The sequence below is a fragment of the Macaca nemestrina genome, chromosome 7, assembly GCF_043159975.1.
Source record: "Macaca nemestrina isolate mMacNem1 chromosome 7, mMacNem.hap1, whole genome shotgun sequence".
NCBI lineage: Eukaryota > Metazoa > Chordata > Mammalia > Primates > Cercopithecidae > Macaca > Macaca nemestrina.
The window spans coordinates 85,503,121-85,528,893 of record NC_092131.1 but is presented as its reverse complement, the minus strand read 5'-3'; the positions used below and the strand labels follow the sequence as shown (position 1 = coordinate 85,528,893).

The 25,773-nt window shown below is 46.0% G+C and overlaps 1 protein-coding gene across 12 annotated transcripts in view; it reads right to left on the bottom strand.

Annotated features, from left to right (window-relative positions):
* Nucleotides 1–25,773, bottom strand: part of LOC105499630 (solute carrier family 7 member 7) — a 67,728-nt gene that overhangs the window by 14,171 nt on the left and 27,784 nt on the right. For all 12 annotated transcript variants that reach the window (XM_011772364.3, XM_024786999.2, XM_024786998.2 and 9 more), the window contains 2 exons: nucleotides 2,568–2,693; nucleotides 1,432–1,576 (listed from right to left, as the gene is read on the bottom strand). In XM_011772364.3, the coding sequence (XP_011770666.1) occupies nucleotides 1,432–1,576; nucleotides 2,568–2,693 (271 nt within the window). The remainder of the gene's footprint in view (nucleotides 1–1,431; nucleotides 1,577–2,567; nucleotides 2,694–25,773) is intronic.

Genomic DNA, 25,773 nt, shown 5'->3' with positions numbered 1-25,773 from the left:
TGAAGGCAAATTGTGAAATTTAACATCTTCAGAGATAGGCCTTCAGTAGGAAGAGAAGTGTGTGTATCTGACAAGCAACCTGGAAGATATGTCTGCCCACCCCTTCCTCAGTTTGAGAACCTCAGGAGCCATCCTAACTGGTGGGCAAAAGAATGATGCAAAGAGCTCTCAAGGTCCCTGTAGCCCAATAAAGCCATGAACTTTATAAACATCCTTAACAGTAAGGCTGCCCAAAAGAAGCACAAAGTGGGGCAAATACTCTGCAAATACAGAGTCATGCAGCTTCTGTCCGGTAGGTGGAAGCACCACCCAGGCCTTCATCCTGCTTCTGTTATCTCTGCTCCCATAGCGTTACCACTAGTTGTGTACCAAGAGTGCTCTTCTGTTTCTCAAGCCAAAAGGAGTTTATTGGTATAAGAATTGTGATTCTTTTGACTTAAACATTTACAGAGAGCTGGGCACGGTGGCTCATGCCTGTAATCCCAGCACTTTGGGAGGCTAAGGCAGGCGGATCACCTGAAGTCAGGAGTTCAAGACCAGCGTGGCCAACATGGTGAAACCCCATCTTGACTAAAAATACAAAAATTAGCCAGGCGCAGTAGCAGGCGCCTGTAATTCCAGCTATTTGGGAGGCTGAGGCAGGAGAATCACTTGAACCTGGGAGGCAGAGGTTGCAATGAGCCAAGATTGCGCCATTATACTCCAGCCTAGGAAATAGAGCAAGACTCTCTCTTAAAAAAACTCCATTCCCTGGCAAATCTTAGTTCCCAGAATCATAGAATTTTAGAGCCAAGAAAGGCCATGGAGATCACAGAATTTAACCCCCTCAATTACAGATAAGGAAGCAGACAAAGAGATGGCCGGGCAACTCCCTCAAGGTCAGCCCACAAGTCAGTGGAAAGACAAACTCTAGGTCCTTGTCTTCCTATCCAGTGCTCTTTTCACTCTATATATAGACTACAGAGCAGTAATGGTGGGGTGACTTAATTGAATGACTGAAACTATACCACAATGTCAATATGAATTTAGGAAACAAGGAAGGGATCAGAGGGAAACATAGGAAGGTTTCTGGACGTCTATATCCCAAAGCTATGTATGTGGGGATAAGGGTGGATGAAATATCTATCAAGGAAAATCTGTTTTAAAAACATACATAAGCATATAATACAACCTGCTTTAATTAATGCAGAAATTAATGAACAAATGTAAAAATGCATTTAAAAAAATTTACAAAGCATACATGAGAAAGTTCATATTTTAGCCCTGTTACTATGATCATAGACAAGTTACTTCTCTGAGCCTCAGGCCTCTCATCTATTAAAATGAGGCTGATAAAATTAACCTCATAGGTGGTTGTGATATGCTGTCTGTCACAGAGTACATTAAATGATGGCTATCACTGCTATGGAAAATTGGTGGTGCAGTACCTACCTCTCAGGATTCTTGATCTCTTCAGTGACATAGTTGAGAGTGTCCCAGCCTGAGTATGAGAACAGAGCTGAGTACAGTGCCAGGGCAATGTCACCCACTGCATATGATGAACCCTCAAAGGAATTCTCAAAATGAGTGGAGGCTCCTGGAACCCAAGAACATTGGAAGGCAGGGGATTAGTGGCTTATTCTCCCACTTCATGATGATCAAGTAAAGGACTGAGAGAATATGGTAATATAATAGCAGGTAAGTGGCCTACAACACCTTTGGCAGCAAGAGTAACAGTAAGGGAACAGGAAACAGTAGAGAGACGTCTACAGAGATAGACCAGAATGCCCTGCATCCTAATGACATAGATGGGGATCTTGACAGGAAGGGTCCAGGGTAGCTTTCTAGGATAAGAAACCACCATAGAGCAGAAAGGCTGGAGAATAGAAACAATGCAGTTCTGCTCTGCTCTGCAGGCTGCCTGATTCCTGCCTCCTATCGCAATCTGCCAAAGTCAGCTTCCAGGGCATGGCTGTCAACCCTTTTGCCAACATCAGCCTCCTCTGAGGCAGTGTGAATGAAAGTTAAAGGACAGACTTTGGGTCAGTTGTCCTGGATACAAATTTCAGCTCCTCTACTTGCCAGTAGCGACTTGGGCAAGATAATTAAATCTTTTTTTTTTTTTTTTTTTTGTTGAGACGGAGTCTCACTCTGTCGCCCAGGCTGAAGTGCAGTGGTGCGATCTTGGCTCACTGCAACCACCGCCTCCTGGGTTCAAGCGATTCTCCTGCCTCAACCTCCCAAGTAGCTGGGATTACAGGCACCTACCACCACGCCCGGCTAATTTTTGTATTTTTAGTCAAGATGGGGTTTCACCATCTTAGCCAGGCTGGTCTTGAACTCCTGACCTCATGGATCCACCTGCCACGGCCTCCCAAAGTGCTGGGATTATAGGCATGAGCCACCCCGCCCAGCCCAAGATACTTAATTCTGCAGCCTGTTTCCTCATCTATAAAACGTGGATAATAATAGTGCCTACCAAATAAGGTTATTATAAGAAATGAGATAATGCACGAAGAGCACTTAGAGGAGTGTGGCTCACAGAAAATGCTTAACAAAGATTAGTTGCTGCTAATATTATTTCTTACCCTGGCCAAGTCTAACAATGCCTGCAATGATGATCGCGATCAGCGCCAATACTTTAGCATAGGTGAAAATATCTTGTACCAGGGTTCCCCACTTGACATAGGCACAGTTAATGAAGGTTAAGAGACCTGAAAGAAAAATAATACTGATTGGTGACTTACCCTCACCACTGTAGGACCTTAGACTCCCAAGCAATTTTTCCAGTACCAGTCACCAAGATAAACCCTTCAGCCAAAGACAGACCCTCTGACCTGCTCTGCACTGGAAGCCTCAGACCCCAGAATGTCCTCACCATTATCATGCAAAGGCCTCCATACTCCCTACCCCCCAGCACCTTATATGGGAGACACAAAACAAAGTGACTGCAGATCTGCTTACATAAAAAATACATCCAGATTTCCAATCACAGCAGTGGGAGGCAACTGGGAACTATACGGGATTAGTGATTGTTCCGGCTCTTGGCTCTGAAAAGTCACGGTCTCTCCCTCCTACCTCCCATTCCCCATGGGCTCCAGGACATAGCACTCTGACTCTGTGGTATTACTGTTAACCTTGAGGAGTCCTGCTGTGACTTAACCAATGCTGAGCCAGCAGGTCAGGCCGTGTGGCCAAGGATTAGGATGAAGGCCAGATTTCCTGCCCACTGCCTGGCAGCTCAGCTGCCTGCTTTTGTGCTTGGAAAGATTCTTGCAGCTAAGAGTGGCTCCTGTAGAATAGGGACAGGGCATTTTTCCTGATGGGACAATAGAGAAATAAAAGCCACACACATTCCCCCAGTCCTTCTACTCAGAAGTACAGGTAGTCCTTTTACCAGGGTTCTTAACTAAGTTCTCCATAAGGCTCAAAATTCTTTTTCCCAAAGTGTTATGTCCATATTAATACAGATATACCTAAGAAAAAGGTTCATACCTTTTCTTAGAAAAGGATCATAGCTTTTATCAGAATCTCAAAGAAGTCCATTATCCCTCCCCCAACGAAAAAATTACAGTCTACGACTTGAATTTGAATTACTTGAAGAAATTCAAAAAGGGAGGCCCACAGATGCTGTGAGGTTGACCAGTAGCCCCAGGATGTAGCAGAGAAGAAAGCTGGAAAAAACAACATAGATCTTCCCACTGGTAGCATAGCAAATCGCTTCATTTATCCCTCCTTCTCAGCTCAGCAACTAGAACACTATAAGGAGGGCTTAATTTTACAGCCCTTCTCCCAAGGGCTCTAAGGGCAAGGTCAACATCACCCTGCCTTACCAGTCAAGAGAATGAGGCCTAGTACAGGTCTTGCCTACTTCAGGCCACCGAAGCAGTCAGAAACACTCTGAGTTATCCTGGCAGTGGTGTGGCCTTGGTGTCCCTAGTCCTCCTATTTTGTCGTGTCCTGGCCTCATCGCATTCTGGCTACTTCATCCTGAGAAGCAGGGAAGACTGGCCTCTCAGAACAGCTGCACCATCTGCTCTCTCTCACCCTCCCTTCCACCACCACCCTCATTCTACTCACTGCCCAAGTTCCTTTCTGCTCTTCCTGAGAAGGGGCATTCCTGTCCTATACAGATGCTTGCCTTTCTGCCTAATAAACAACAAACCTTATCACAGGGCTGGGCAAAAATGTACCCACAGCTCCAGGCCACCCCAGTGCTAAGTTAATAATTAAAGACACTAGTGTGCAGCACCCCACAAAATGACCAAAGTGCCTGTATCTTGCCCTCCACAAATCTTTCAAATCTGTTGCTCCTCCTCAGTCACCCATCCTTTACTCCCCACTGGACTCCAGCCTCCAGCCACTCAACAACCTAGTGCCCCTTCTACCCAGCCTGTAACCTCTGCCCTTATCCTAGGCTCTGTGGCTGGCTCATAACCACAACATAGCCAGGTTTCCAAGTAGAAACACCAGGCACAAAGGATGGTGCCACATTGTCAGGGGAATGGGATCTCCAAATACAAAGTTATGATTCCCTGCCAGGTAACCATAGGTCACAACACCAAACTGGAATAAGCTTACAGGACTAGTTCTAGTTCAGACTCAGAATCTGAGCCGTGTGCCACAAGGTTCTCTTCTCAGCTCTGTCCAGGGATGTAGGTAGGGAAAAGGAGGGACGAGCAACCAATTCACCACCCACTACCATAGCAGATTCTGAAATGGAAATACATGGCTTGTTTATATTTTATTTTATTTTATTTATTTTATTTTTCTTTTTGAGACAGAGTTTCACCCTTGTTGCCCAGGCTGGAGTGCAATGGTGCGGTCTCAGCTCACGGCAACATCTGCCTCCTGGGTTCAAGCAATTCTCCTGCCTCAACCTCCCAAGTAGCTAGGATTACAAGTGTGCGCCACCACACCCAGCTAATTTTTGTATTTTTAGTAGAGACGAGGTTTTACCATGTTGGCCAGGCTTGTCACAAACTCCTGACCTGAGGTGATCCACCCACCTCGGCCTCCCTAAGTGCTGGGATTACAGCGTGGGCCACGGTGCCCAGCCTATATTTTTTTATTATTTATTTATTTTTATTTATTTATTTTTGAGATGGAGTCTTGCTCTGTCACCCAGGCTGAAGTACAATGGCATGATTTCAGCTCACTGCAACCTCTGCTTCCCAGGTTCAAGCAATTCTCCTGCTTCAGCCTCTCAAGTAGCTGGGACTACAGGCATACGCCACCACGCCCAGCTAATTTTTTTGTATTTTTAGCAGAGACAGGGTTTCACCATATTGGCCAGGCTGATCTCAGACTCCTGAGCTCAGGTGATCCACCCTCCTCGGCCTCCCAAAGTGTTGGGATTACAGGCATGAGCCATCACACCTGGCCCTAATTTTTTTTTTTTTTTTTTTTTTTTGGAGATGGGGGTCTCACTCTGTCAAATAAGCCAGAGTGCAGTAGAGAAATCATAGCTCACTGCAGCATCAAACTTCTGAGCTCAAAGGATCCTCCCATCTCAGGTACCCTAGTAGCTGGGATCAAAGGTGTGCACCACCATGCCCGGCTAATTTGTTTTATTTTTTATTTTTCTTTTTTGAGACGGAGTCTTCCTCTGTCACCCAAGCTGGAGTGCAGTGGTGCGATCTCAGCTCACTGCAACCTCCGCCTCCAGGGTTCAAGCAGTTCTCCTGCCTCAGCCTCCTGAGTAGCTGGGACTACAGGTGCCCACCACCATACCTGGCTAATTTTTATATTTTTAGTAGAGACGGGGTTTCACCATGTTGGTCAGGCTGGTCTCAAACTCCTGACCTAATGATCTGCCCTCCTCAGCCTCCCAAAGTGCTGGGATTACAGGCGTGAGCCACCGCGCCTGGCTGTTTTACTTTTTTTAGAGACAGGGTCTTGCTATGTGGCCCAGGCTGGTCTTGAACTCCTGGCCTCAAGCAATCCTTCCACCTCAGCCTTCTGAGGAGTGACTGGGATTATAGGGAGGAGTCATGGCACCTGGGTGGCTTGTTTACCTTTTAATCCCTATTGCTTCTCTACTGCTCTCTTTTTTTTTTTTTTTTTTTTTTTTTTTTTTTTTTTTTTTCTTTTTTTGAGACAATCTTGCTCTGTTCCCCAGGCTGGAGTACAGCAGTACAATCTCAGCTCACTGCAACCTCCGCCTCCTGGGTTCAAGCGGTTCTCCTGCCTCAGCCTCCCGAGTAACTAGAATTACAGGCATGCACCACCACGCCTGGCTGATTTTTGTATTTTTAGTAGAGACGGGGTTTCGCCATGTTAGCCAGACTAGTCTCGAACTCCTGACCTCAGGTGACTCTCCCGCCTCAGCCTCCCAAAGTGCTGGGATTACAGGTGTGACTCACTGTGCCCAGACTCTTCTCTACTTCTCTCTCCATCCATATGTATCCCTCTCTTTGTCCACCAGTATCCCACCTCCCCCATTCCTGAGCCTGATTCCTCAGCCACTGACACACTTTCTAGCCCTGATCTTCTCTCTGTACTGAGCAAAGAAGGCTCAGTTTGAATGAGGAAGGGAATCCTACAGAAAGAAACCAGGGAGCAGAGGGAACTGACTGAAGAGAGCTAGTCCTCCTCTTCCTCAAAGCCCAGCTTCCTCCAGGGCCTCTTGGCTGTGGGAGCAGGAAATGAGTATGGCAGGCAGCAGTGCTGACAGGGCTTTTTGTTCCCACCTCAGCGGATACAGCTGACCAGTGGCCCCAGAGCCCAGCCAAGTGCACTGCTCTTGAAGTGGAGCCCAACCTCCTGCTTCAGGGCCGGGGACAGGAGGGGACCATGGGGTTAGGATAATATGGAGGCAACTGCAAGTTAACCTCGAGGGCAGAGATGCCCTCCCCTAGAGGGCATCCAGCCTAGGCAACAGAGCAAGACTCAGTTTCAAACAAATTTTTTAAATAAAAAAATTAAAATGTTGACTAGGATCAGCAGAGCCATATAGTCTATCACTATAGACCTTTCTGTATTTGTCATTATTCCACAACGTTATTCAGCCGACTAAGAATCTACCGAACTATATTTTTATCTAGTCTACCTTGTCAACGAGAATATCATGAGAATTTGCCACGAACCTCTCCAAAATCTGCATACACATGCTTCTGCTCTAACAATCTAATGATGCTATCAAACAATTCAAATGAAATTAGTATATATGTAGAATATTTGTAGCCACACCCTTGCAGTGGCCAAAAACTAGAAACAACCCAAATGCCCAGCAACAGTAGATTGAATAAATACTAAACAGCACTAAGAATAAACAATCTGGGACGGGCGCAGTGGCTCAAGCCTGTAATCCCAGCACTTTGGGAGGCCGAGACGGGCAGATCACAAGGTCAGGAGATCGAGACCATCCTGGCTAACATGCTGAAACCCCGTCTCTACTAAAAAAATACAAAAAACTAGCCGGGCGAGGTGGTGGGTGCCTGTAGTCCCAGCTACTCGGGAGGCTGAGGCAGGAGAATGGCGTAAACCCGGGAGGCGGAGCTTGCAGTGAGCTGATATCCGGCCACTGCACTCCAGCCTGGGCGACAGAGTGAGACTCCATCTCAAAAAAAAAAAAAAAAAAAAAAAAAAAGAATAAACAATCTGTCATCCCAGCATGTTGGGCGGCCAAGGTGGGCAGATCACAAAGTCAGGAGTTCGAGACCAGCCTGGCCAACATGGTGAAACTCCGTCTCTACTAAAAATACAAAAAATTAGCTGGGCGTAGTGGTGGGCACCTGTAATCCCAGCTACTCAGGAGGCTGAGGCAGAGGAATTGCTTGAACCTGGGAGGTGGAGGTTGCAGTGAGCCAAGATCCTGCCACTGCACTCCAGCCCCGGCGACAGAGTGAGACTCTGTCTCAAAAAAAAAAAAAAAATGAACAATCTACAACTACAGACAAAAATACAGAAGAATCTCAAACATAATAAGCAAGCCAGATGCAAAAGTGTACATATAAATTATATCCATTTACATAAAATCAGGGAAAACTAATCAATGCAACTAGAAGTCAGAATAGTGATTTCCCTTTGTGTGGGGTGGAGAGGCAGGGACTGGGAAGAGCATAGGAAGGGTTCAAGGGTGCTAGTTACACATGCGCTCAACTAGTGACCATTAAGCCATAAACTTATGAGATTGCACTGGTCCTTCGGTATATTATATTTGAATTTAAAAAAAAATTGAACCAAAAAGTGAGGTTAGCAGAGTATGGCTTGTTCTTAATGAGTTCATACAGGTTACTAATGATTTCCCACTCTTCTCCTCATACTTCACTAACCAGGTTTAACTTACAAGCCTAGAATTTGGGCAATAATCCACCTTAAGTTATCACTTCATAGTGCTGCTCCTGCTCATCCGCCTCTGTTGGAAAGCTGGGTTATCACTTGTGGTAGGTAGACTAATGGCCCCCCAAAGATGTCCACCCCCTAATCCCTGGAGCCTGTGAACCATGTCATATTGCATGGCAAGGGAGAATTAAAGTTGCAGACAGAGGCCAGGCGTGGTGGCTCATGCCTGTAATCCCAGCACTTTGGGAGGCCAAAGCAGGCAGATCACCTGAGGTCAGGAATTCCAGACCAGCCTGACCAACATGGTGAAACCCAGTCTCTACTAAAAATACAAAAAATAGCTGGGTGTGGTGGTGTGTGCCTGTAATCCCAGCTACTCGGGAGGCTGAGGCAGGAGAATTGCTTGAACCCAGGAGGCAGAGGTTGCAGTGAGCCAAGATCCCACCACTGCACTCCAGCCTGGGCGACAGAGCAAGACTCTGACTCAAAAAAAAAAAAAAAAGTTGCAGACAGAATGAAGATTGCTAATCAAGTGATGAAACGGGGAAATCATTCTGTATTATCTGGGTGGGCCCAATGTAATCACAAAAGTTCTTAAAGATGAAAGAGGGAGGCAGAAAGGTCAATGTCAGAGTTGTACAATGTGAGTTACTGCTGACTTTGAAAATGGAAGGGGCCATGAGCCTCTAGAAGCTGGGAAAGGCAAGAAGATGGATTCTCTCCTTAAGCCTCCAGAAAGAAACACAGTACTACTTCATATTAGCCCAGTGAGACCCATTTCAGACTTCTGACCTCCACAACTATGAGATGATAAATTTGTGTCATTTTCAGCCACTCAATTGGTGGTAACTTGTTAGAAAAGCAATAGAAAACTAATATATTGGCTGGGCACAGTGGCTCGCTCCTGTAATTCCAGCACTTTGGGAGGCCAAGGCAGGCTGATCCCTTGAGCTCAGGAGTTTGAAACCAACCTAGGCAACATAGAGAAACCCTGATTCTACCCAAAAAAAAACAAAAATTAGCTGGGCCTGGTAGCATGCACCTATAGTCTCAACTACTCAGGAGGCTAAGGTGGGAGAATTGCTTGAGCCTGGGGAGGTCAAGGCTGCAGTGATCCGTGATTGCACCACTGCATTCCAGCCTGGGTGACACAGCAAGACTGTCTGAAAAAAAAAACAAAAAAACCACCTAACTGCAGGCAGCAAACTGGAAGCAGCACTGGGTTACTATTCATTACATTTGTTGAAAAATGGCGAAAGGGGAAGTGAAACCCTTGACAGCTCACTGGATCTTGGTGTACTGAAATTTCCCTCTCGCTGCAATCAAAAGAATCTAAATGTGACCTTATGCAAAGGAGGCAGGCATCCCTTATGATAGAAGATCCTCAAACAAGTCTGTACATCTCTCTTTAACGTACTACATCAATCCCAGCTCTTCTAGCAAATCATCACTTTTGAACAACGTATACTCTTTCATTATCATATTCTAATCAAATATCGCTGATGGCTATGAAATTGTTTCCTCCTTTCAGTAAAAGGTCAAATACGGGCCGGGTGCAGTGGCTCATGCCTGTAATCCCAGCACTTTGGGAGGCCGAGGCAGACGGATCACAAGGTCAAGAGATCGAGACCACCCTGGCCAACATGGTGAAACCCCGTCTCTACTAAAAATACAAAAATGAGAGGGCTGTGGTGGTGCGCGCCTGTAGTCCCAGCTACTCGGGAGACTGAGGCAGGAGAATCACTTGAACCCAGGAGGTGGAGGTTGTAGTGAGCCACAATTGCACCACTGCACTCCAACCTGGTGACAGAGCGAGATGCTGTCTCACAAAAAAAAAAAAAAAAAAAAAAAAGGTCAAATATGTTTATTAGCCTTACTGGTAATATTTGTAGATAAGAGTTCAAAAGCATCATTTCTGATCTCCCATCCTATTTTCTCCAAATGCATTACTGAGCAACTCCTCTGCCTTTATTCTCTTGCTATGTAGTACCTGATAGTCTCCAAAATACCCAGATTTATACTTTTATCTAGGCATATTTCTCCTTTCCTCTAAAATTTCTATTTTAAAGCCTTATTATACACATCTCTCCCAATCCCTACAAACCTCCTCTATCCCTTACCAGGAGTTTATCTTTCTGCTATCTTAGAATTTACGGTCAGGAACTCTGTTCTGTGTTCTTTTTGCTTTCACATATACAGCCTTCAGTTCACAAAGAGACGAAAATTCCACCTGCCACTCAGTTTGCTACTTTAAGCTTCACTCCACCAGTGAGACATCTCAGCTATCTCCTGACTGGTGACATCATTCATCCCACAGCAATCAGCAGAAGGATAGCAGTCCCTAGGCTTAATTGGGTGAGCAAGCTCTTGGTCACATGTTGCTCAGAAAAACTGCACATTTCTAGGTTAGGCTGGGTCTGTGTATAGTCAGATGCACACTATTCATGGGGAGAGGCCAAACCAGTTGTGAAAAAAATCACAACTGGCATACTCAGGCCTGCTAATACCCTGGTGTCTCCAAAATACTCTACCACTGCTGTTTCCTCAGAGGGTCCAGATTTAAGCTCTCTGGAAATGCCTCATATCTGTGACCTAAACCCAGAGATTTCGAGTCTCTTCTTCTTCCTTTTCTTTGCTGCATCCCCATTTGTTTTGTCTAATGTTGGTTCGGGAAACTCTCTACACCTTAAAATCACATTTTCACTCTGGCTTCTTTGATACATTATTTCTTCCACTCTCCCTAGGTGCTGTTATTTCTCTCAGATAGCAGATGGCCTTCAAATTCCTTTACCTTTCAGTCTACAGAAACATTTTACTCCAGGTGTGGTGGCTCATGTCTATAATCCCAGCACTTTGGAAGGCCAAGACGTGGGGATCACTTGAGGCCAGGAGTTGGAGACCAGCCTGGGCAACATAGCAAGAAGACCCTTTGTCTTTTTTTTTTTTTTTTTTTTTTTGAGGCGGAGTTTCGCTCTGTCTCCCAGGCTGGAGTGCAGTGGCCGGATCTCAGCTCACTGCAAGCTCCGCCTCCCGGGTTTACGCCATTCTCCTGCCTCAGCCTCCTGAGTAGCTGGGACTACAGGCGCCCGCCACCTCGCCCGGCTAGTTTTTTTTTTTTTTTTTTGTATTTTTTAGTAGAGACGGGGTTTCACCATGTTAGCCAGGATGGTCTCGATCTCCTGACCTCGTGATCCGTCCGTCTCGGCCTCCCAAAGTGCTGGGATTACAGGCTTGAGCCACCGCGCCCGGCCGAGACCCTTTCTCTACAAAAAAAAATTACAAATTAGCTGGACTTGGTGGGTGCACACTGATGGTCCTAGCTACTTGGAAGGCTGAGGTAGGAGGGTCACTTGAGTCCAGAATTGAGCCCACAACCATGCTACTGCACTCCAGCCTGGGCAATAAAGCAAGACTTCGTCTCAGAAAGTAAAATAACGTTTTTGGCCATGTGTGGTGGTGGCTCACGCCTGAAATCCCAGCACTTTGGGAGGCCGAGGTGGGCAGATCACCTGAGGTCAGGAGTTCATGACCAGCCTGACCAACATGGCAAAACCCCATCTCTACTAAAAATACAAAAATTAGCCGGGCTTGGTGGCACACGCCCGTAATCCAAGCTACCTGGGAGGCTGAGACAGGAGAATCATTTGAACCAGGGAGGAAGAGGTTGCAGTGAGCCAAGATCATGCCACTGCACTCCAGCCTGGATGATAAAGCGAGGCTCCGTCTCAGAAAAAAAAAAAAAAAGAAAGAAAAGAAAAGGAAAGAAAGAAAGAAAAGAAAAAAGGAGAAAATAAAATAATTTTTTTTTTTTTTTTGGAGACAGAGTCTCACACTGTTGCCCAGGCTGGAGTGCAGTGGTGTGATCTCGGTTCACTGCAACCTCCGCCTCCCGGGTTCATGCCATTCTCCTGCCTTAGCCTCCCGACTAGCTGGGACTACAGGCGCTCACTACCATGCCCAGCTAATTTTTTGTATTCTTTAGTAGAGACGGGGTTTCACTGTGTTAGCCAGGATAGTCTCGATTTCCTGATCTCGTAATCCACCCACCTCGGCTTCCCAAAGTGCTGGGATTACAGGCGTGAGCCACCATGCCCGGCCAATTAAAATAAAAATTTTAAAGAAACAACCAATTCGCTTACTCAGGTGTCATGGGTGACAGCCTCTGAAATTGCCTTTGCCAAATTATGACTGAGACAGTGAAAGAGATCTATCTTACCCGACTCCATCTTGCTTCTAACCTCCAAGCTGTATTTATTCATTCCATGGCACAGGCTGAACTAACTTTAGGAGAAACTTAGTTTATAGTTTAGACAAATAGGATAACAGCCCTTTGCCAAAGCAGACCTCCTTCTTGCCTGGGACTAGATTGCCTTTGTAGGACTAACACTAGCCACAAGATTTAGAAATGATGGTTTAGGGCTGGGCGCAGCAGCTCATGCCTGTAATCCCAGCACTTTGGGAGCCCGAGGAGGGCGGATCACCTGAGGTAGGAGTTCAAGACCAGCCTGGCCAACATGGCAAAAACCTGTCTCTACTAAAAATAAAAAATAAAATTAGCCTGGTGTGGTGGCATGCACTTGTAACCCTAGCTACTCGGGAGGCTGAGGCAGGAGAATTGCTTGAACCCGGGAGGCAGAGGTTGAGGTGAGCCGATATCACACCACTGCACTACAGCCTGGGTGAAAGAGCAAGACTCCATCTCAAAAAAAAAAGAAAGAAAGAAATTATGGTTTAGGAGTCATGCAGCTGGAAGTTACAAGATTCTGACCCTCCCTAAACTGCTCCTAAGATCAGTGCTTGAGGTATTTTCCAGACCCTGCCCTTGGTGGATCAGCTGGCCCCACCCAGATCAATAAACTGGCTTATCTGATCTTGTGGTCCCCACCTAGGAACTGACTGAGAGCAAGAAGACAACTCTGACTCCCTATGATTTCATCTCTAACCAATCAGCACTCCTGGCTTACTGGCTTCTCCTGACCCACCAAGTTATCCTTAAAAACTCTGCTCCCAGAATGCTCGGGGAGACTGATTTGAGTAATAATAAAACTCCAGTCTCCCGCACAACCGGCTCTGTGTGAATTACTCATTATTGCAATTCCCTGTCTTGAAGAATCGGCTCTGTCTAGGCAGCGGGCAAGGTGAACCCCTTAGGCAGTTACACCTCTGGCAAGAAGACACACCAAATACAATCCCTGTGGGTCACTGGATCAGAGTCCTCCCGCTCTCCTTCCTGGAACTCAGTCAGCACTTTGGTCCCTGGGACTCTGACCACTCTGAGGGAGCAAGCAGGCAGTTTGTACCAGGAGGGTCTTATAGTAACAACCCCATGAGTCCCTTCTCCAAGCCATGTAAATCCAATCCTTATTGGTTTGCTTAGCTAGGGGTCAGTTCAAGTCCTCAGGTACAGATCTCAAGTCTGAGTGAGCATCAGTATCACCTGAGGAATTTGTCGACCCACAACTTCAGGGCCCCACCCCCACAGGTTCTGATGCAGGAGACCTGAGACAGTTTCACAGGCCAGTCTGAGGACCTGCTTTTCTGGGTGTGTTTCCTTAGGAAATAACCACACACAGAACAACTGTATCAGAACAGCCGCAACCCTTTGCTAACTCAAGGCTCCTCTATCCTGGCTGCAAACTGGCATCACTGACGAGCTTTAACAAAGGCCAGTGCTCAGGCCCCACCCAGACCAATTAAGTCAGAAATTCTGGGGTGGAACCCAGGCATTGGCATGTTTTTAAAACTCCCCAGGTGACTCTGAAGCATGGTGACAATTGAGAATGGCTCTTCCCACCTCCAGTGACACAAGACCCTCATCAATTCTCCTCAAAAGCAATTTTTCTGCTTCCTCAGTTCTCGTTCTCCAAACCAATTCTCATCTCATTCTTCTCCCCAGTGGTTCAGATGTATGCAGTCAGGGAGTGGGAATGAGGAGTATTGTTTTCTTTATTTTCTTTTCTTTACTTTTCTTTTTTTTTTTTTTTTATTGAGACAGGGTCTTACTCTGTTGCCCATGCTGGAATGCAGTGGCACGATCTTGGCTCACTGCAGCCTGGACCTAATGGGCTTAAGCAATCCTCCCACCTCAGCCACCTGAGTAGGTGGGGCTACAGGCACGCACCACCATGCCCAACTAATTTTTTTTTTTTTTTTTTTTTTATAGAGACCAAGTTCCCCAGACTGGTCTCCTGAGCTGAAGCCATCCTCCTACCTCAGTCTCCCAAAGTGCTAGGATTACAGGTGTGAGCCACAGTGCCCAATCTGAGTATCATTTTCTTAATTCCCCAGATGATTCTAATCCACAGCCAGAGTTAGGACCCACTCCTGCCCAGCATCTTCTGCAACCTCCTGTAGGCTACCTGTCCAGCTTCTCCTGCGGCAGAGAGAAAGGGAACAGAGAAAGGAAGAGAGCAAGGATGAGCCCCCAAAGGGCCTTGATGATCAAAGCAACATAAAGGTCTACCCCTTCACTGCTGGTCAAGAGTTTGTTCCAAAGTTCACAACAAACCCACACTAGAAAGAACCCAAGGCTCTGATGAAAGCCTGTTTCTTGAGGTGAATATGGGCCAGAAAAGGTAAGTTTCTTCACCTCCACCTTCAGATGGCTCTTGGGAAAAACCCTCTGAAAAAGGCAACTAGCTTCCAAGTAGAAGGTTCAAAGGGCAAAAGTCAGTTGGGGGCCCAGCGTCTGACTGTTCCACCTCATTAGCCACAAGTACATGAGATTGGTCATTCTGGTACCAGGAGAAGCTGCACAAGAACACCTGGCCAAAGCTCTCAGACACACAAAGATCCGAAGTCCTTCACAGCCCACAGCGTCTCTGGCAGACTCAGGGTAAGCTGTCTGCCCCCTTCCCACAGCAACCCTCAGCCCCCACCAGCACCCTGAAAGGCAAAAACACAAAATACCCTTCTCAGCCAAGTTGAACCTGGAATCATATCTTCTGTTCATTCACCAAGCCAACATTTATTGAAGAACCTACTACATGCAATTCACTGTAGCCACATGTGCATGACACGAAGAATCTTTGCCTGATCCCTAAAGAACAGTACTCCGTAAAAAAACAGCCCTGAACTGCCAGGTATTGCTGACTCACTGATACAGGAGGCATACTGAAGACATAGATGGTAAAAACGTCCTGGTGGTGTCCTGAATGGCAAAACAACTAGGTCTCAGTGTGGACAAGTGTAGGTAAGGCAGGAAGAGTAATGTCTACCTGTGAACAGTGGGCCAAAACACCTTGGCTCTGAGGAAAGGCCGATTGGGTGGAGCTGGACTTCTGGACACCTGTCCTCTTGCCGAGAGGATAGTTCCACCTCTCTCGCAAAACAGGAAGAAAAGTCTCAGCCCTCCTTTCTGATCACTGAGCTACTGTGAAGTAAAATTTAAACTGCTTTTAAGTCATCCAAAGACAGCATATGGAAGGTAAAGCTTTTAGAAATTAATAAGATGCACATGATATGAATATAACTTGCAGTAATAGATACTATTAGATACTTGCAGTAATAGATACTATCTTCTAATTTAATCTGACAGACGGTAAGTTTTCTTATCTTTATTTTACACTTGAGAAAACTGAGGTCAGTCAGTGACTAGCTCCAAAGCCTATATCCATTCCACCACATCACATACCTCCCTAACTGTATGCAAGAATGTGAGGCTGGGAGTGGGATTATCTTCCCCTGTGGTAATGGAGATACCTAGAACTGCAGAGCGCTGGGGCAGTCCACGAATTGCTCCAAGAAGTCAGAATAAGCAGCTTCGGGAGGTGCCATCTGCGCGCCTCTCTGTTTGGGAAAAGCAACCACTTCTACTACCCTAGACAGGACAGCGAGGCTCCTTCAAAACTCAGAATTCCTTCACTCATTCATTCATTCATTCTTTAAGCTTATATTGAGTACCCACTGGGTTCCAGGCCCTGTGCAGGCTCTGAGATTAAGACCCAGTCCCCAGCCTTCACTCAGAAGTGGACATTGACAATTACAAGAATCAGGTGCTACGAAAGTCACTGAGAGGCAACCTATCCACCCACACATCACTGGAGGAGTAACTGGGGTGCAGGCAAGCACCAGGATCACTGTTATCTGGACTGAGTGCATGGAGGCTGGTGCTGGGGTGGGGGAGGAAAAGCAAATTTCCTGACAGAGAGAGCAACACGTTATTACCCTGACAATGAAATCAGCAATGAATGAAGTCACCCACCCGTATAAAAAAACCCACTTAAGCAATAACCAGTAAATGATTTCAAGGTCTATTAGTAATACCAGACTATGTAGTTCAACAGCTCTAAAGGTAGACTATGCCTGCCAAAAGACTGCAAACAACTGGCAGGAGCAGAGACTCTGTGTTTGCTCTCTGGAAACTGTCATGGTTGAATAGAAAAAGATGAAAATATGGTAGAAATATACATCACATTTCTATGAGGTAGGGACCCCATTCTATAGAAGAGAAAACTGAGGACCAGGCGCGGTGGTTCACGCCTGTAATCCCAGCAATTTGAGAGGCCAAGGCAGGTAGATCACCTGAGGTCAGGAGTTTCAGATCAGCCTGGCAAACATGGTGAAACCCCATCTCTACTAAAAATACCAAAAAATTAGCTGGGCATGGTGGTGGGTGCCTGTAATCCCAGCTACTTGGGAGGCTGAGGCAGGAGAATAACTTGAACCAAGGAGGCGGAGGTTGCAGTAAACTGAGATTACGCCGTTGCACTCCAGACTGGGCAACAAGAGTGAAACTCCATCAGAAAAAAAAAGAAGAAGGAGGAGGAGGAGGAGGAGAAAGAGAAAGAGAAGGAGAAGGAGAAGGAGAAGGAAAAGGAGAAGGAGGAGGAGGAGGAGGAGGAGGAGGAGGAGGAGGAGGAAACTGAGGCTAACAAATTTGACCTAGGATTGAATGAATCCTGCCTGATTCCATGCTCTTCACCACCATGCACCAGTGCCTCCCAAAGGGATAAGGGTATCCCCTACACTGTTCAAGAAAAAGAAGTCTGACTCAGGGCACCCAATCATTACAGCCATGGAGAAGGCATCACTGTAGGGTAAAGATATTTCATCCAACTTTCCCAGAAACATACCTCAACCAACCTAAGGCAGACTTAACTCTTTTTCATAAAATTGTCCCTCAACCTTGGTCCTTTCCTCTAACAGCCACCCTCCGTGCTTTCAGAATCATTCATCTAAAGAGCATGTCTACATTCCTTCCCCTTCCCATGTCTCTACAATGCAATCTGAGATGTTGCAACTCCTTCCTCTTCCACCCTGCAAAAGTTTTCCTTTGACCCTCTGAGTTGCCAATTCTAAATGACATTTTATTCCTTATTTTAAACTTAACAGCTCCTCCAGAAAGGCTATTTCTGAGTGTAAACCCACCACCTCTGGTATGCTGCCCTTGCTCTGTGCTCTCACCTCCCCACATTAACTACACTACATTAGAACAGTGTACATATGTCTCTCCCACCCATGAGAGCTGTGTGAGGGCAGAGAGTGGATAACAGTTATCCTTGTACCCATGGGCATAGTCCTGAACTAGACACATAGTAGCACTTAATACATTTTACTGGGTGAATAAATGATATTTCTGAAACCTGATTTCACCCTCACTGCCCTGAAATTTCATTGCCTTAGGAGAAAGCCCACATGAAAAGCCACCGGTGACCTTCATATCAATAAATCCAATCAACTATACTCAATCTTTACCTAGCTTGACCTCTTAGCAGATTGGACACAGGTGATCATTCATTCCTTCTCAATTCACTCCCTTCCACTCACCATCTTCCAGTTTTCCTCCTATCTCTCTAGATGCTCCTTCTCCATCTTTTCGCAAAATACCTATCCCTCAAATGTGGGTATTCCTCAGAATGCTGTTCAAAGCCCTTTTGTCCTCCCTTTCTACATCTTGTCCCAAGGTCATCTCATCTGTTCCTGTGGTTTCTTTTTTCTTTTTTCTTTTTTGAAACAGAATCTTGCTCTGTCACCCAGGATGGAGTGCAGTGGCGCTATCTTGGCTCACTGCAACTTCTGCCTCCCCGGCTCAAGCAATTCTCCTGCTCAGCCTCCAGAGTAGCTGGGACTACAGGCGCGCACCACCATGCCTGGCTTGTTTTTGTATTTTTAGTAGAGACAGGGTTTCACTATGTTGGCCAAGCTGGTCTCGAACTCCTGGCCTCAAGTGATCAGCCCACCTCGGCCTCCCAACGTGTTGGGATTACAGGTGTGAGCCACTGCCCCAGCCTGTTCCCTATGGTTTCAATAACCATGTATATAATGATGACTCCCAAAAGTATATTACCAGCCCAACTGTCATGATTCCAGATACATATGAATATTCAACCACCTACTGGACATCACCCGGCACATCAAATTCAACATGTCCAAAACTGACTCCCTCAATTTCTTTCAAACCTACTGCACATTCAGTGTTCCCCATACAAGTAACTGGCATCACCATCCACCCATTTATGCAAGCCAAAGACCTGGGCATGTTATTATCATCATCAACTTCCACTCATATCTACTCATCGTCCAAGTCTTAAGTCTCCCCATCCCCAAAACATGACTTCAGTCCATACCACCATCATTTCTCACTAGGATCATAGCAGCAGCTACCCACCTGTCTCCCGGCTTTCAATCCTACATAGAAAAACTAGAGTAATCTTTCTTAAACTCACAAATTCTAAAATCTAAATCACAAATGCCACTCTTCTGCTTTTAAAGGCCTTAAGAGTTTTTTCATTGCCTTAGAAGAAAGCCCACCAAACTCTTTAATATAGTTGGTGCAATAGATTGCACTTTTCAAAGATGTCTCAACATCTCCCGTCCCATATTCCTTTCTTACAATGTAACTTTGACACTCTACCCATCAAGAGGCAGGGTCTGTACCCCTCTTCTCAAAACCAGATGGTCTTCTGTGAATGACTCTACCTATTGAGTATGACAGAATTGACACCATGCAACTTTGGAGACTAGGTCATAAAAAGTAATGCAGCTTCCACTTTGGTTGCTAAAACACTCATTCTGGAAGCTTTCAGCTGCCTGCATAAGCAGTCTGACTGCCCACATGTCACCATGCTGTGAGAAAGCTCAACACAGTCCATACGGAAAGACCACATGGAAAGGCTCTGACACAATTTGATAAGAGAAAGAAGGCCGGGTGCGGTGGCTCACGCCTGTAATCCTGACACTTTGGGAGGCCGAGGCGGGTGGATCGCCTGACGTCAGGAGTTCAAGACTAACCTGGCCAACATGGCAAAACCCGTCTCTACTAAAAATACAAAAATTGGCCGGGCGCGGTGGCTCAAGCCTGTAATCCCAGCACTTTGGGAGGCCGAGACAGGCGGATCACGAGGTCAGAAGATCGAGACCATCCTGGCTAACACGGTGAAACCCCATCTCCACTAAAAAATACAAAAAACTAGCTGGGCAAGGTGGCGGGCGCCTGTAGTCCCAGCTACTCGGGAGGCTGAGGCAGGAGAATGGCGTAAACCCAGGAGGCAGAGCTTGCAGTGAGCTGAGATCGCGCCACTGCACTCCAGCCTGGGCGACAGAGCAATCAAAAAAAAAAAAAAAAAATACAAAAATTAGCCAGGCATGGTGGGGCACACCTGTAATCCCAGCTACTCAGGAGGCTAAGGAAGGAGAATTGCTTGAACCTGCGAGGTGGAGGTTGCAGTGAGCCAAGATTGTGCCATTGCACTCCAGGCTGCGCAACAGGAGCAAGACTCAATCTCAAAAAAAAAAAAAAAGAAAGAAAAAAGCAAAAGAAGCCCAGATAGTCTGCAACTTCCTCAGCAACCCTTTTTCCAGCTCCTGACACCATCTGACTGCAACCACATGAGAGATCCTGACCTAGAACTGTCCCACTAAGCCCTTCCCAAATTCCCAAGCCACAGAAATCATAAATAAAATGACTACCGTTTTAAGACATTAAGTTTTAGACTATTTGTTGTAGCACAATAATAACTAGCACCGTTTATAAAGCTTTGAACAACCTATGCCTTGACCTCTATTTCCTCTGCAAGCCAACTCTCAACCTTTCCTGCCTGAAATTCAACACTGCAGCCCACCCTGAACTCCTTTCAGGGCCTGAAAGGACCACTTCTTTCTTGCATTTAAGTTTTCATACATTCTGTTCTTGCTGCCTGGAACACTCCTACTCTTGATTAATTCTTCTTCGCCATTCAGATATCAGCTCAAACATCTACAGGAATGGTTTCTAAATGCCTAGGTTAGGACTGGTCTCCTCCTGTGCCTTGTTCAACCTTGCAAATTACACCACCATCACAATCCACTAAAACCCTGTATCGGAGGCCAGGCACGGTGGCTCACACCTGTGTTCCCAGCACTTTGGGAGGCCGAGGCAGGCGGATCACGAGGTCAAGAGATCGAGACCATCCTGGCCAACATGGTGAAAGCCCGTCTAAAAACTACAAAAATTAGCTGAGCATGGTGACAGGAGCCTGTAGTCCCAGCTACTCAGGAGGAGGCAGGAGAATCTCTTGAACCAGGGAGGCAGAGGTTGCAGTGAGCTGAGATCATGCCACTGCACTCCAGCTGGGTGACACAGCAAGATTCCGTCTCAAAAAAACAAAACAAAACAAAAATCCCTGTATCAGGTTGCCCATCCTGACCCCGGCATGCACCCATGCATGTAGTCACACACACACATGCACACACATCAAGTGCTCCAAAAAGACAGTGACAGTGCAGGGAACATGGCAAGCTCTTTGCAAATACTTGTTGAACGCTTAATCTCCAACCCTATCTCTTCCCTAAATTCCAAAGGGCATATCTGCCTACTACGTTACAAATAAATTCCAAATTCAACATGCCCCCATCCTCCTCCTTAGAATAACTGATATCACTGCCTACAAGTTGTCTAAACCAGAAACTTCATCTCTTCAAAGAATATTTATCGAGGGCCGGGCATGGTAAGTGGCTCACGCCTGTGATCCCAGCACTTTGGGAGGCCAAGGCAGGCAGATCACTTGAGTTCAGGAGTTCGAGACCAGCCTGGCCAACATGGTGAAACCCCATCTGTACTAAAAATACAAAAATTAGCCAGGCCTGGTGCCGCACACCTGCAGTCCCAGCTACTCAGCATGCTGAGGCAGGAGAATCCCTTGAATCTGGGAGGCAGAGGTTGCAGTAAGCCGAGATCTTGCCACTGTACTCCAGCCTGGGTGACAGAGCAAGACTCTGTCTCAAAACAATAACAACAATAATCAAAATATATATATATATTTATCAAGCTTCTCTGTTTCCTTGCTGGGGATACAGTGGATCATAGATAGGCACAGCTCTTCTGGCACAAAACTTACAAGATGGTGGATGTTTTCCTTGACACTTACCTCTCTCTTATACTTGACATCTTAATAGGTCTCATTGGTTGTATTGATTATACCTTCTAAATTGCTCTCAGATCTATCCTTCCCTGTCTACCCCAACTGCCACCACCCTAGTTCAGGTTTTTGTCATTTCCTGCCTGGATTGCTACAAGAGCTTCCTAATAGTGTCTCTGCCTCCAGCCTTGTCTCCTAAGTTCCACCCCAGCTATATCACTCCCCTGTTTAAAATCCTTTAATGGCTCCTCATATGCTTTGGATAAATTCTAAACCCCTGCAAAGAAATACCTTGTGTTCTAGCCCCTTGCCCATCTTGACCGCCTCATATCCCACAATCCCCCATGCACCCCCACACCCCATATATTTTTTTCACCTTGTGCCTTTACATTGGCTTTCCCTGTGCCTAGAACATCCTGCACCCTTCTTCATTCAACATATAATTATTGAGCACCTAGCAGATGCCAGGCACTGTTCTATGTGCTGGTGATTCAGCAGTGAGTAAAACAAAGTCCTTATTCGCATGATGTTTATATTCTAGAGGGAAAGAGAGACAAGTAAACAATGTGTTGAACAGTGCTATAAAGAAAAAGAGGCCAGGCGCAGTGGCTCACACCTGTAATCCCAGCACTTTGGGAGACGAAGACGGGTGGATTACCTGAGGTCAGGAGTTTGAGACCAGCTTGACTAACATGGTGAAACCCTGTCTCTGCTAAAAATACCAAAATTAGCCAGGCATAGTGGCAGGTGCCTGTAATCCCATCTACTTGGGAGGCTGAGGAAGGAGAATCACTTGAACCCGGGAGGCGGAGGTTGCAGTGAGCCGAGATTGTGCCATTGCACTCCAGCCTGGGCGACAGAGCAAGACACCGTATCAAAAAAAAAAAAAAAAGAAAAAGAAAACAGGATGGGGAACTGAGAGTGACCATTTTAGATAGGATAGGTCTCTAGTAAGGTACTATTTTTGCAAAGAGGTGAATGGAGTAAGGGAATAAGCTCTGCAGGCATCTGGAGACATGCCTTCCTTGCAGAAGAAACAAATACAAAATCCCTGAGACATGCATGTGCCAGGAAAATGCAGGAGAGAAAAGGCCAGTGTGGCTGGAGCAGACAAAGTGAGGGCAAGAAGTCCAAGGTGAATCAGAGAAGTCAGGTGGAGTATGGCCACATAGGCCACAATAGAGATGTGGGTGCTTCAGCCCAGCCTGACTCCTTTCATCCTTCAGTGTTGATGCAGACATCATCCCCTGAACAAGCCGCTCTCCACCCCTGCAAGCACTTGCCACATATACATGTTTAAGACTATGTTTGCCTCGCTTCACCACCACACTTGCGTTCCCTGCAGGCAGGGGCTCCACCTTTCAGTTCCATGCTTTATAGAGCCCAACATGTTCAGAAAAAAATTCTCAAATTATTCAAATTTTCTTCTTTTGTTTCAATTCCATACCCTGCAAGCAACTTCCTGATTACTAGATTGGTTTCCCAGTTACCAGGGTACCAGGAAGGGGATGCCTTGATAGTGAACACACACCTTCTGGTCATTAGAAATTACTCGCGTGAGAAAGGATTCCCTATTTAATAAATGGTGCTGGGAGAACTGCCTAGCCATATGCAGAAAATTGAAACTGGACCCCTTCCTTATATCTTATACAAAAATTAACTCAAGATGGATTCAAGACTTAAACGTAAAACCCAAAACTATAAAAACCCTAGAAAAAATCTAGGATTTCATAGCAATACCATTCAGGACATAGCACGGGCAAAGATTTCATGGCAAAAATACCAAAAGCAATTGCAATAAAAGCAAAAATTGACAAATGGAATCTTATTAAACTAAAGAGCTTCTGCACAGCAAAATAAATTATCATCAGAGGGAACAGACAACCTCTACAGAATGGGCGAAAATTTTTTGCAATCTATCCATCTGATAAAGGTCTAATAACCAGAGTCTACAAGGAATTTAAACAAATTTACAAGAGAGAAACAAACAATCCCATTAAAAAGTGAGCAAAGGACATGAGCAAACACTTCTCAAAAGAGGACATTCATGTGGCCAACAAGCATGAAAAAAAGCTCAACATCACTGATCATTAGAGAAATGCAAATCAAAACCACAACGAGAAATCATCTCACGTCAGTCAGAATGGCAATTATTAAAAAGTCAAGAAACGGCCAGGCGTGGTGGCTAACAGCTGTAACCCCAGCACTTTGGGAGGCCGAGGCAGGTGAATCACCTGAGGTCGGGAGTTCAAGACCAGCCTGACCAACATGGAGAAACCCTGTCTCTAATAATACAAAATTAGCCAAATACAAAATTAGCCAGGCGTGAGGGTACACACCTGTTATCCCAGCTACTCAGGAGGCTAAGACAGGAGAATCCCTTGAACCTGGGAAGCAGAGGTTGCGTTGAGCCGAGATTGTGCTATTGCACTCCAGCCTGGGCAACAAGAGCGAAACTTTGTCTCAAAAAAAAAAAAAAAGTCAAGAAACAACAGATGCTGGCAAGTTTGCAGAGAAAAAGGAACGCCTGGTGAGGCGCAATGGCTCATGACTGTAATCCCAGCACTTTCGGAGGCCGAGGCGGGTGGACCACGAGGTCAGGAGTTCAAGACCAGCCTGGCCAAGATGGTGAAACCCCATCTCTACTAAAATTACAAAAATTAGTTGGGTGTGGTGGCGAGCAACTGTAATCCCAGCTACATGGAAGGCTGAGGCCAGAGAATCACTTGAACCCAGGAGGCAGAGGTTGCAGTTAGCCAAGATCATGCCACTGCACTCCAGCCTAGGCAACAGAGCAAGATTCAGTCTCAAAAAAAAAAAAAAGAAAAGAAAAAGAAAGAAAGGAAGATATGGCAAGTAAGAAAATGTGGTACATTTATGCCATGGAATACTATGCAGCCATAAAAGGGAATGAGATCATGTTCTTTGCAGGGACATGGATGAAACTGGAAGCCATTATCCTCAGCAAACTAATGTAAGAACAGAAAACCAAACACCAAATGTTCTCACTTATAATTGGGAGCTGAATGATGAGAATACATGGACAAACGTGGGGAAAGAACAACACACACTGGGGCCTGTCGGTGGAGGTTGGTGGAGGGAGAGGATCAGGAATTATAGCTAATGGATGCTAGGCTTAATACCCACGTGATGGGTTGATCTGTGCAGCAAACAATCATGGCACATGTTTACCTGTGTAACAAAGCTGCACATCCTGCACATGTGCCTTGGAACTTAAAAGTGGAAGAAAAATTAAACAAATAAAAATTTTTTAAAAAGAAATTACCCATGTATGCTCATCAACAAACTGTACATACATCAAAGGCCAACTGCGGTGGCTCACGCCTGTAATCCCAGCACTTGGGGAGGCCAAGGCAGGCAGATCATGAGGTCAGGAGATTGAGACCATCCTGGCCAACATGGTGAAACCCCGTCTCTACTAAAAATACAAAAATTAGCTGGGTGTGGTGGCAGGAGCCTGTAATCCCAGCTACTCGGGAGGCTGAGGCAGGAGAATCACTTGAACCTGGGATCTCGACTCACTGCAACCTCCGCCTCCTGACATAGTGAGACTCTGTCTCAAAAAAAAAAAAAAAAAAAAAAAAAAAAAAAAAACTGTACATACATCAGTAAACTGGCATTATCATTCACACATCAACCTCTTTTTTCTTTTTGAGACAGAGTCTTGCTCCGTCACCCAGGCTGGAGTGCAGTGGTGCAATCTGGGCTCACTGCAACCTCTGCCTCCCAAGTTCAAGCGATTCTCCTGCCTCAGCCTCCCAAGTAGCTGGGATTACAGGTGCCCGCCACCACACCCAGCTAATTTTTTTGTGTTTTAATAGAGACGTGGTTTCACCATGTCAACCTCTTTTTTCAGGTAAGCATCACTCACTTGCTGGGAAAATGACCCACTTCTATGTCATGACAGCCAAAGAAGGCACTGCTCATGGAAGGGCCACATGAGTGCCCAGCAGAAGACTCGGATGCCCTGTCTACCTCACATTCAGCCCATCTTCCCTATTTTAGATGGCAGCCCCATCACCCACACCTGTCCAAGCTCAAACCCCTAGCTTCACGAACTCTGAGAGCTTCCACATCCCCCATACCTAGAATATATGCGTAATGGAGTGTGCCTGAAGGATTATGGGATATGAGAAGGCCAAAGCAGTGA